Source organism: Engystomops pustulosus, chromosome 2 (genome assembly GCF_040894005.1).
Source record: "Engystomops pustulosus chromosome 2, aEngPut4.maternal, whole genome shotgun sequence".
Taxonomy (NCBI): Eukaryota; Metazoa; Chordata; class Amphibia; order Anura; family Leptodactylidae; genus Engystomops; species Engystomops pustulosus.
The window spans coordinates 110686422-110699341 of NC_092412.1; the positions used below are offsets into that span (position 1 = coordinate 110686422).

Genomic DNA, 12920 nt, shown 5'->3' on the forward strand with positions numbered 1-12920 from the left:
GATAAAGGTCCTGAACCATTGAATATGCAATAGAAGTGGGCACACTTCAAACATTTGATGGAGATCTGCAGGTCTGCAAATTATAGCTGTCGCCCTGGAAAGGGTAATAGTTAGCACCCCTAAAATCCTTTCAAAGATGAAAAACACATATTCTCTAATATTGTTGCATTTGTTTTTCTTCCACTTTGTGCAAAAGGATATATTTGCATAGTTTGGTTCCATGTGGTTTGCTTCTTATATTAGATAATTAAAAATGAAGCTAAAAGTAAATGAGTTTATGCTCAGCATGATGATTAGTAAAATGAACACACACTAAGCTACGTTTCCTTCTAAATTGACAGTCTTAAATATGTCTTGTATCTTGAGCTAGTCTAAATCACTTATTAATACGTTCCTTGACATTACCTTAAACTTGAATATATTTTTCAGAGCCATTTTCCCTAGCATATGCTCTTCCAGATGGAGTCAACCAAATTCTCCCAGGGTGCTGAAAAATGACCTTCTATTAATTGCCAAACTAAATAGGCTTATCTGAAGATATGATTTAGAAAAATAACAATAAAACATATACAAAAGCATAGAAATGATAGTGTTTATTTGTTTATTCACTCTCCAACAGTTTTTATATAAAAATGCAAAGCATTAAAACATTATTTTTAGAAATATTATTTTATTGCATTGTGTCATGCATCAATAGTTTTTAGAAAATTACAATATTATTTACCTATAAGGTAAAAATATTGAAATGTTAAACTCATGTTCGCATTGTCATAATGCTCAACTTCACACTACTAACCAGGAACCTAGATGTCCCAAAAAAACAGCAGAGCACAAATGTCACCACCGAAACAAAAAAATGCATTTGTACAAAAGCTAATACAGACCAGACTACAATACAGGGCTCAAACCAGGCGATAATAATACAGGAGACCTCCGCTAGAGCAGACGAATAATGCTGTAGACCCCCAGAGCGGGCCTATTATAGTGGAGACCCCACCAGAGCAGACTTATAATAGTGGATAACCCCAGAGCAGACCTATAATACAGGAGACCCCACGAAGCAGATGATAGTGTGATAGTATGATAGTAAAGACCCCTGGAGGAGATGAGGAGACCTCAGAGCAGTTGTATAATAACGGAGAACCCCCAGAGTAGACATATAATAGTGGAGACCCCCCAAGGCAGATGCATAATACAGTAGACCCGCAGAGCAGAGATATTACCCTGGAAACCCCAGAGCAGATTTATTATACTGAAGACACCCCAGAACAGACCTATACAACTGAATCTCCAAAAGGCATCATTAACATCAATATGTATAACTTAATGCACTTCATAGAGATATTCAATATTCCATGGCATGTACTGGGAAGTGTGAAAAAACTTACAAATGAAGTGAAATTTGTGCAAAAATGCATTTGCACTGTATTCTTGTGAGAATGGATGGATTTCACTGTGCGCACCAAATGACATATCTACTTTATTCTTTGGGTCGGTACGATCAAGGGGATACCAAATTTGTATAGGTTTTATAATTTTTTCATACATTTACAACAATTAAAACCTCCTGTACACATTTTTTCTTTTTTATTTCTCCATTTTCTGGAGCTGTGACTGGTGTCATTTTTTGCGACTTTTGATGACGTTTTCAATGTTTCTATTTTTAGGACTTTATGACCAGTGATCAGTGATGACAACACTCATTGGTCTCAGCCCCCCGCCTCACCATACATTAACATTAGTAGATCATTTAGACAATGCAAGAGGTTGTGATAAAGGTGAAGAATTCATGGGATAAAATCACTAACAGTTACACTATGAGCACTTACTTGGACAAGAAGTCCTCATTGAAGGAAAGTTCTGTTTCTATACATGATATATTGAGGCCAGTGATTCTAATTGAAATGGTGTAGCAAGAAATTCAGGGGTTTGAGAGTAAGAGAAGTTGTGAACAGTCTTTAAATAAAATATGATGCTTTTTATTCGTAGAGCCACAAAAATGATAAGGGGTATGGAGGGTCTTAGTTATGAGGAAAGATTAAAACAACTAGATTTATTTAGTCTGGAAAAGAAACGACTACGAGGGGACATGATTAATTTATTTAAATATATGAATGGTCTATACAAAAAATATGGTGGTAAGTTGTTTCAGATTAAATCAAATCAAAAGACGAGAGGGCACTGTCTCCGTTTGGAGAAATCAAGGTTTAATCACCGGGGACGACAGGGCTTTTTTACTATGAGAACGGTCAATCTGTGGAATAGCCTGCCTCAGGCGCTGGTCACAGCAGGGACAGCAGAGAGCTTCAAGAAGGGTCTAGATGCCTTTTTAAACCTAAATAACATTGATGGTTATGTTATATAGAATTGTTTCCCCTAAATCCCTTCCTCGTCCAATCCCTTCCCTTCCTTGGTTGAACTTGATGGACAAGTGTCTTTTTTCAACCGTATAAACTATGAAACTATGAAAATACCAGTATTGGTAAATGAAATTCAGATGTTGGGGGTTTTTTTTCAACAATGAATGTGAATCCTATTTTCCCTGAAAATCTGACCAAGTGCCTCTTTAAGAGCAAAAATTAATATAAGACACTGTTATTTTCGGGAAACACAATATTTACTCTATTTGTTAGTTTCAGAGGTTTTTGTTGGTTATTCTGAAAAATTATGTTTCTCGTCTTGAAGAGCCTCTTGTTGATAGTTTCTTAGGTTCTCAACCTGTGTTTTGTGTAGTTCTAGCAAAGTTATATGTAAATTACAAGATTCTATAGAGTGTAATGCAATCACATGCAGAAGAATGTGCAAATTTTGCATGGTATGTGTTAGGCCACATTCACACGACCCTATGGAGGACAAGCTTGCGGTCATACATATATTTCCCTTATAAGGCAATAGCCGCACAGAGCGATGGTGGCACCATACTGCTCCATACATGGGAAAAAGATAGAACATGTCCTATCTTTCCCCATGTTACATGCCATACCTAATACATTGCATTGGAGAGGTCACCTCTCCTCCTCTCTATCGCAGCTGACGTATACGACATACAGCAGTGTAAATGCAACCTTAGACTGAGCCCAAAATCATGGCCTAAGAGCTATGTGTCTATGGCTGTAAGTAATGTTTCTAACTTGCCTTGTACTTTACAGTATGTCCTTGATTAAATGGGAATCCCTCATATTTACAACATGCCAATGAATCCCTGGTAAAGACAGAAGGAGGACGACCATGAATCTATTCCTTTTGTTTCTTGTGATACTCAACCACTTCTGCAAATACATTTTTTCAGTTTTGTGCTTCCATTTTTTTCTCCCATGTGTACGAAGCTTTATGAGGGCTTCTGTGTAACAAATTGTATTTCATAGTGACAGTATTGAATATCCCACTTCCCATAGCAAAAAAATGCATTTGAGCCAGTTTCTTGTGGACACTGTTTTTAAGGCTTTCACTATGAACTCCAGATGATACCTTCCTTTTGTTCTCTGGGTCAGTATGATTACAGAGATACCAAATTTATATAGGTTTTCAAACTATTTTTTATACAAAATGTTTTAATTTTTGAAAATCTATATGTTTTTTCCATATTCTGCCGCTAATAACTTTTTCATACTTTGGCATACAGAGCTGTGTAAGGTGTCTTTTATTGTGGGATGTGATGACGTTTTAGTTTGTAACATTTTTTTTGGACTGTACAACTTTTTGATTCCTTTTTATTAACATTAACATGTTTATGGGATGCAAAGCGAAAAAAAAGGAAAGCTGAATGTTTCAGTGCTGTTTTCTGTTACTGAGTTTTAAATATATTTAAGGACTTTTGAGATGGGGCAATATTAAACATGTATATGATTTTTTAAAAAAATTTATATCAGTTTATTTTAGTATTTTTATTTTATTTGTAACTTTAAAAAAAATGTTTTTATTATATTTTCAGGTCCCACAAAGTACTTTAACCCTGGGGAGTTCTATTGTTTGTAGCATATGATGTCAGTAGATGATCACTCTGAAACGGGGGTGCCCATGCTCTTAACCCGTGCCCAGCATTTAACATGTTAACACCAGGGTTTCCACACTGATCACTGTTAAATCAGCAGAGCATAGGTTATTGGCACCTGTCACCGGCTAAAAATCCCACTTCTGGTTACAGGTTCCCTTTAAAGGGTTAATGCTTGATATGGATTTCATTCTGTGAGAACAACCAGTGCAACAGTTCTATATAATTGAAGTACTTTCCCCAGAATACTTTGTACCATCGATATATACATCTGATAAAAATATTTGAATACTTTCATTTTGCTTTCCTCAATGATAAACAGGGTCATATCTGATTCCTTCTCCATACTCATGATCTGAAATAGCATTCATTAGACTTTAGGAATACCGTTAACATTCTAAAATTTCGATGCTTATCTTCATTTTGTAAATCAAATGCATTTTTTCATATTGAAATAAATCTTCAAAACAACTTGTTACATTAGATTTACATTCATCAAAAAATGAAATTCTGTAGCTAGGAAAAGTATCCTAGCAATATCTATATGGAGCATTTACATGTATTTTTATAAAAACTTTAAATGACAGTTTTTTTAAAATGCTCATAAGGACATTTTATCTCCTTTTTTTCTGCCCTGCCCGTTTTAGCTCATAATTGTTCTCCCCATGAAGTTATCATTTTCATGGTGTATTTTGTGAGGTATGTTCGCAAATTGACTTTTTGTAAGTACCGTACTAAGTATTTACCAAAACTGACATGGCAGAAATGCAGGCAGTTTAATGGTTAAGTGAAAAATGCGTTCTCAATTATCTATTGTACAAATCCCTGTTGTAATAGAAGCACATTTCACATTCCAGGTTGGGTGGATATGTCTTGTGTATCAGCTTTGCTTCCAGTTTTATTATTTGTCGCGGGGAGTATTGTGAAACGACACAAACATGTAAAGAGTTTTCTTTTTCAGACAATTCTTCAAATAGTGTGTAAATGGATTTATACCAGTGTGAGATTTCTGTATCAGAGTTAGCCCGGCTAATGAGTGTGGCCTGTGGAAACTGAGAGTGGTCTATGGAACCGAGCACTTATCTGCCGGAAAAATAAGATAGTGCACTTACATTATGGCGCAAAATTCAGACCAGCCAACAGAAGATCTAAAGTAGAACTTGACAGTCTTAGGCCCCTTCCACACTTGCGTTGCAGATAACGTCAGAGTTTGATCAGGGTGCGATCAGGGTTTGGTCAGTGAAAAACGCACATTTTGCATCAGAGTGCAATCAGTTTTCAGTCAGAGTTTGTTCAGTGTCTCAGTTTTTCACGCGCGTTTTTGATACAATTTCAATGCAATTTCAATGCGTTTTTTCACGCGCAGAAAATGAGCGTGAAATGGACTCAGGACTGAGCTCTATCTTTTCTATGGCAATTGATGCATGAAAAACGCATTGCACTTGCATTGCACTTGCAAGTGTATCAGAGTGCGATGCGTTTTTGATGCATCTCCATAGACTGTTATGGTGCGTTAAAAAAAACGCACGTGTGTGCGTGAAAAAAAAAAGCAAGTCTGAAAAGACCCATTGGTTACAATGGGTCAGAGTGCAATGCAAGTTCTGCACGTCAAAAGCACGCGCAGAAAACGCGTGTGAAAAACGCAAGTGTGAAAGGGGCCTTACACAGAGATAAATCTGGCACAGCAAAAGACTTGTGTTTTCTAGCTATAGACTGGCATAGCCTGAGACGTATTTATTTTGTATTACCAAAAAATTGCTAGGGACTTTCCCATCCACTCAGAAATAATAAGCAAAAAAATGTGGTCAGCTCACCCTGATGGAAAGGCTTGTAGCACCTGGAAAGCTCCACGCACGGATCACTCTGGCTTGAGAGCAACAAACTTGAGCAATAAACAACAGGAAGGGAAAATCTCTTCACACGATCCAGCTTTCAAGGAGACACCAGGTAGTAAAATCTTCAAGGCTTTATTTTTAGGTAAAAAAGACACATAATATCCACGAGATACACATGTCACAGCAACGCGGTCTACGCGTTTCGGATATCACATATCCTTATTCATGACTACCTCTGGGATACATGCAAGGCAATATATACTGGTTGAGTGAAAACACGAAATGGATTCCTCACGTGTTTGAACAATAATCCTAACAATAGAACCTGATGTATACACATAAAAACATATGAGAACAAACACTGGCAAAACAATGGAATGAAAATAATCAATAATGACAGATCATATCCAACCTTTTGTTCATGCGTTTTGGAACTCTCGTGTCCAAGGTGAAGATCCAGAAGGTCTCACGATTGAGCAACTTCCGTCTGTGATCTCCTCCATGGACAGGTTTCCACACCTTCTCGATGCCCATAAAAGTAAAGGAACTACAATCCCCATGGTGCATAGCTTGGAAATGCCGAGAGGCCATGGATACATTAACTGCATCCTTGTTTCTCGCATCCAGTAGATGTTTCCTAATGCGTATTTTAAGAGGACCTCCTGTGCATCCAACATATTGGATATTGCAACTTCTACACATAATTACGTAGATAACATTTGAAGTATTGCAATTAATGAAACCGGAAATATTATATTTTACACCCGTGCTGCAGGAAACAAATTCTTTTGAGGGATTTGCAAACTTACAACACAGACAAATATTATGTCCACATCCATAAAAACCCTTGGTGGATAACCAAGTATCTCTCTGTTTTTTAGGAGTGGAAGAAAACAAACTTGGTGAGAGAATTGAGTTTAAAGTTGGAGCTTTCCTGGAAACAAAATTAACTTTTTTTCCCAAGACCTTTGACACCTTGTTGTCTGAATGTAATAATGGAAGATATTTACGTATAATATCCACCACCTCTCTGTATTGGTTACTATAAGTGGTTGAAAAAACTACTGGTGCCTTATCTTTTGACCAATTCTTCTTCTGATTTTTTGTCCTATATACCAGGTCCTCTCTATCAATATTGTCAACTGTGTATCGTGCCCTAACTAAAATCCATTTGGGATATTTTCTTCTCGAGAGTTTACTACATACCTTTTCCCTTTCAGTATTGTAAGTGACCGGGTCAGTACAATTTCTTTTGGTTCTTATTAACTCTCCAACAGGGACATTTTTTATTATATGGGGAGGGTGACATGATGTAGCCTCCAAGATGGAATTAGTGGCTGTGGGCTTGGTATAAGGGGAAATTGAAACACTCTCATCACCTCTAAGACTGACATCCAAAAAATTTATGGAATCCTTATTGTAAGTAAACGTGAATTTTAAGTTCATATCATTTCTGTTGATAAAATCAACAAAATGCAGGATGTCATCCTCCGGTCCCTCCCATATCAGGAGGAGATCGTCGATATAACGACCGTACCACCTGACATGGGAGAGACACGGATTGGATGAAGAGAAAAGAAAAAATTCTTCCCAATATGACATGTAAATGTTCGCCAGGGAGGGAGAGCACCTCCCCCCCATGGCTGCTCCGCATTTCTGGACAAAAAATCTGTTGTCAAATAGGAAATAATTGTTTTTAAGTAAAAAATCAACAGACTCCAACAAAAATTCCTTAGTCTCATTTGTATATCTGCTATATCTCTCCAGATGATGACCCAAGGATTTAAGAACCATTGAGTATTCTAGAGAGGGATAAAGTCCTATAACGTCACATGATAGCCAGAATGAGGTAGACTTATTCCACGGGTAACCATCTAAGAGAGAGATAACATGTTTCATGTCTTTCAACAAACCTGGCAAAGAAACAACCAATGGCTGTAATAAATGATCAACCCATGCACTTAATTTTTCGTTAACAGACCCAATGCCTGCTACAATGGGTCTGAAAGGGGGGGGGGGTTTCTTTGTGTATTTTAGGGAGGGAATGAAATATAGGAACCACAGGAAACTTGACATTGACATATTCTGCAATCCTGTTAGAAATGGCACCCATATTCACACCCTCTTCCAATAACTTTGTCAAAGAAACTTGAATATCCTTTGTAGGGTCGTATGGAATTTCCCTATAGACTAATTGGTCCTCCAAGATTTCCAAATTCAATTTTTTGTATAAGCCTGCATTGATGAGAACAATGCCACCCCCTTGTCCGCTTGACGGACCAACAAATCCTCATTATTGCTTAGATCTTTAATAGCTTTTCTCATCCTAAATGTAAGATTACCCCTGGATAAGACTTTACCATTCATAACATTATTTTGTAAAGAAACCAAGTCCTGTTCCACCCTGACCTGAAACAAGTTCAGTATCTCAGGACGAGACTGGACAGGGTAGAAAAAAGGATCAGGCATCCTAAAGGAAATGTTAGGGTCTACAAATTCACATTCATTAATGCTGCCTTCACTCTGTAGCTGTCTTAATTCAACAATATGTAATTGATCTGAAAAGGAGATAGTATTACTGTTAAGGCTTAATTCAACATTTTCAGGCATATATACACTGTCAACATTATCATGAGAAACACTTTCAAAAGTAGCATTTTGTTCAAAATGTGTGCGTAAAGTTATAGATCTAGCAAACTTATTTACGTCTAAGAGTGTAGAAAATAAGTCAAAGTTACAAGAGGGAGAGTATCCTAAACCTTTTGATAGAATAAATATTTGTTCCGATGACAAAATATAGCTGGATAGATTATAAATGGGAATCTCCTCTACCTTTGTTGTCTCAGGGGATATCGATTTCTTATGCTTCCGTCCGGCTCTCCTCCGTTTTTTGATGGTTTTATTTTCTTGTTTTTTGAATTGTTTACAGCTTTTTTTGATGAAGAGATGCTGCTGGTTTGCAACAAGCCTACTGAAGAATCTGAAAAGTCCTCTGAAGTAGCGGGTGATGAGATCTCAGCATCCGAAAAACTCACTTTACTTTCAGAGCGTTTTTTCTTATAATTTTTCTTCTTTAGGATCGGTTTCACATTAGCAGTAGTATTCGAAGTGCGATGTCGTTTCCAGGTGTAAACCTGGTCCAAGGCGTTATCCTCAGTGTCCCTTTTGAACTTTGATTTTTTAGTTTCCATTATAGCATTTTCTAATTTTGAGATGTTGTTCTTAATTTTATTATCCAACTCTTGAAACTCTGGATGTCCACTTTGTGACTGTATGTTTTTTTGTATATCTTTTATTAACATTTGTGTGGACAAAAGCTCTTTTTCCTCATACTCAATAATTAGTGCCATAAATTTTAGGGAACATTCGGAAAGTATGGAGTTCCATTGATTAAGAAAGTCTGAGGAGTAAATTGTGGTCGGCAATTTTTTCAATCTTAATCCTCTCGGAATCATGGATTTATCAACATATGATTTGATTGTAACCGAGTCCCACCAAATCCGTAACTCCTTAATCAATAAGTCTTCTAGTTGGTGCATATTTGTTCTCAAATTAAAAACAAGCTGCGATTCTGGCGAAGTAGCATCAAAATCAAAAATACTTGCGGCTTATGAAAGCCGATCTGCAACATTTTCCACATTTGATAAGCATGCAGTCCCGTTATGTGTATCTACTTCCATGGCTAAACAAATATTTTGTTATGCCAATTCCAATACGGTGTGCACGACAACCAAGCACCAATGTAAGCCACAAGCAAAAAAATGTGGTCAGCTCACCCTGATGGAAAGGCTTGTAGAACCTGGAAAGCTCCACGCACGGATCACTCTGGCTTGAGAGCAACAAACTTGAGCAATAAACAACAGGAAGGGAAAATCTCTTCACACGATCCAGCTTTCAAGGAGACACCAGGTAGTAAAATCTTCAAGGCTTTATTTTTAGGTAAAAAAGACACATAATATCCACGAGATACACATGTCACAGCAACGCGGTCTACGCGTTTCGGATATCACATATCCTTATTCATGACTACCTCTGGGATACATGCAAGGCAATATATACTGGTTGAGTGAAAACACTAAATGGATTCCTCACGTGTTTGAACAATAATCTTAACAAGAGAACCTGATGTATACACATAAAAACATATGAGAACAAACACTGGCAAAACAATGGAATGAAAATAATCAATCCAACCTTTTGTTCATGCCTTAAAAAACCGAGAGATACTTGGTTATCCACCAAGGGTTTTTATGGATGTGGACATAATATTTGTCTGTGTTGTAAGTTTGCAAATCCCTCAAAAGAATTTGTTTCCTGCAGCACGGGTGTAAAATATAATATTTCCGGTTTCATTAATTGCAATACTTCAAATGTTATCTACGTAATTATGTGTAGAAGTTGCAATATCCAATATGTTGGATGCACAGGAGGTCCTCTTAAAATACCCATTAGGAAACATCTACTGGATGCGAGAAACAAGGATGCAGTTAATGCATTTCTCGGCATTTCCAAGCTATGCACCATGGGGATTGTAGTTCCTTTACTTTTATGGGCATCGAGAAGGTGTGGAAACCTGTCCGTGGAGGAGATCACAGACGTAAGTTGCTCAATCGTGAGACCTTCTGGATCTTCACCTTGGACACGAGAGTTCCAAAAGGCATGAACAAAAGGTTGGATATGATCTGTCATTATTGATTATTTTCATTCCATTGTTTTGCCAGTGTTTGTTCTCATATGTTTTTATATGTATACATCAGGTTCTATTGTTAGGATTATTGTTCAAACACGTGAGGAATCCATTTCGTGTTTTCACTCAACCAGTATATATTGCCTTGCATGTATCCCAGAGGTAGTCATGAATAAAGATATGTGATATCCGAAACGCGTAGACCGCTTTGCTGTGACATGTGTATCTCGTGGCTATTATTGTCTTTTTTACCTAAAAATAAAGATTTTACTACCTGGTGTCTCCTTGAAAGCTGGATCGTGTGAAGAGATTTTCCCTTCCTGTTGTTTATTACTCAGAAATAATAGTTTGATATATAAGCACTGCTAGTGCAATGTCGTGTAAAGCCGGATTTATGACTTGCCATTCATGACTTGCAAAATCGAAAGGTAACTCTACTACTACTTCCTGGTGTATGCGCATGCGATTATTTTACTCATCCTGGGGGTAATTTATCATTGTTTATCTGTTTGCATTGTTTTGGCGCAGTTGTGGTACAAATGCTGTTTTGCGACTTTCCATTGCACCAAATCAACATAAGACATAGACCCTGCTTGCACCAAATTCATGACTAGCATTGACTAGTTTTCACAATACGCCTGAATTCATGATTTGCGATTTGGTGCAAATTTCCATTTAGGTGTAAGTTTTAGCACAAACTGATGATAGTTCCTCCCACTCCTTTTTTTGACTTTTCTGTGTTTTTTTTGCGACTTTTCATGCGACTGTCGCAAACAATCCACACAGCATAAAACACTCCCAGCAGTTTTTCCAAGAGCCAAAGACACTTTCATGAATTTGATGGCAGCAGAGCTCAAAAGACAGAAATGTCACAATGAGCCTGCCTAATTATAAAAAATATCCCACCACTTAAGTCTGACAATCATATGATCTGCAATCACAGAACTATCGCAAGGAGCTGCGTAATGAGAAATAAACCTCCATGAGTATATTTGGCTACAAACTCTCAATTGGATGACCAATTCAGACTCCTTTGGGATACTGGCATAGTTGTCCTTTCTGTTTGCTACGTTTAGGTTTGTTATCATTACTTTCTGAAATTCTGTTTAATAATTTATAGTGTCATGAAACGTTATCAGAAAAAATAAGAAAAATAATAATAGGAATGTGAATTGTTTGACTGAATAACACCCATTAACTTTGTATAAGCTGAAGTGAATAATTTCTGGTATGATGAGAGGACTTTAAAGACACAAAATCTAATCTTAATTGCTAATGATATAACATTTTCCACACCATCAGAATCTTTTAAATGAAGTAAAACACATAGTTACTTCTGGGCTTCAGATAATTAACACTTTATGTCATGTCCTCGGTGCTTAAAGTATAATTGCAGAAAAGTAACAAGCAACTCACTGATGAGAATAATAAGGTTGTACTCCACAATGTACTATGAAATATGATTGTAGAATTATACTAGAGTTCAAACAAAAGTGCTAAACTGCATGATATATTTTTTTCCACAGTCACTTGACACAAACAGCAACATTTGAAGACCCCCGTATTGAAAGCTGCCAAATCAACCCTCCCACACCTAGAAATGTGGAAATGAGGAGAGATCCAGTTCTCGGTTTTGGGTTTGTTGCAGGAAGTGAAAAGCCTGTTGTTGTCCGTTCTGTAACACCAGGTAAGTGACTTATTTCAATAAGAATATTGCATATGTCAAGTTGTGTTCTTATTTATCATGTGATAGGTCAATGTTTATGAATATATTTCCTCCTAATGCAGCCTCTATTTACAAAGCTACAAAAAAGGCCAGAACTGCATGAGCCTTCTATAAAAATAGACAGCCCTGTAAAACCTCAGGTATGCAAGAACAATTGCAGGAAAGGGGGAAGGGGTTGCAGGAGCAAAGCTCTTTTTCAGGAAAATGAGATTCAGAAAGATATGAAAAACATGGTGATGTGCACACTGCAGGTTAGTTGCCAAGTACGGTAAATCCCAAATCCAAAAATAGAAGATGCACTTACAGAAATTAAATTCAAAATCTTATATGTATGAATCCGTTAAAACTGCATATGCAATTGTCTTAAGTATGAGTTTTCCAAGGTGTTAAATGGAAAACAATGCCTCCTTTTGCTACCTTGAAAGGTAGCCCCCTTAATTGGCAATCTATCCGTAAGGAGAACACCTACTGTCTGACCCTATGCAATTGTGTGGTAGGAACAAAAACCTACATGTTGCCATAACATAACTAAGGATGCTAAAGTTCGAAAAGCATAGGTTTTTGTACTTACCAGATGATAATATGTTTTGTTTTGTCGCTGCCACAGCTTTTTCTTAAGTTATAATGTTATGATATATTTACCAATGGCCACATATAGACAAAAGATTTTAAAAAAATTAG

At 37.0% G+C, this 12920-nt stretch overlaps 1 protein-coding gene across 6 annotated transcripts in view; it reads left to right on the forward strand.

Annotated features, from left to right (window-relative positions):
* Positions 1-12920, forward strand: part of FRMPD4 (FERM and PDZ domain containing 4) — a 265339-nt gene that overhangs the window by 172679 nt on the left and 79740 nt on the right. For all 6 annotated transcript variants that reach the window (XM_072135945.1, XM_072135948.1, XM_072135951.1 and 3 more), the window contains one exon: positions 12040-12200. In XM_072135945.1, the coding sequence (XP_071992046.1) occupies positions 12040-12200 (161 nt within the window). The remainder of the gene's footprint in view (positions 1-12039; positions 12201-12920) is intronic.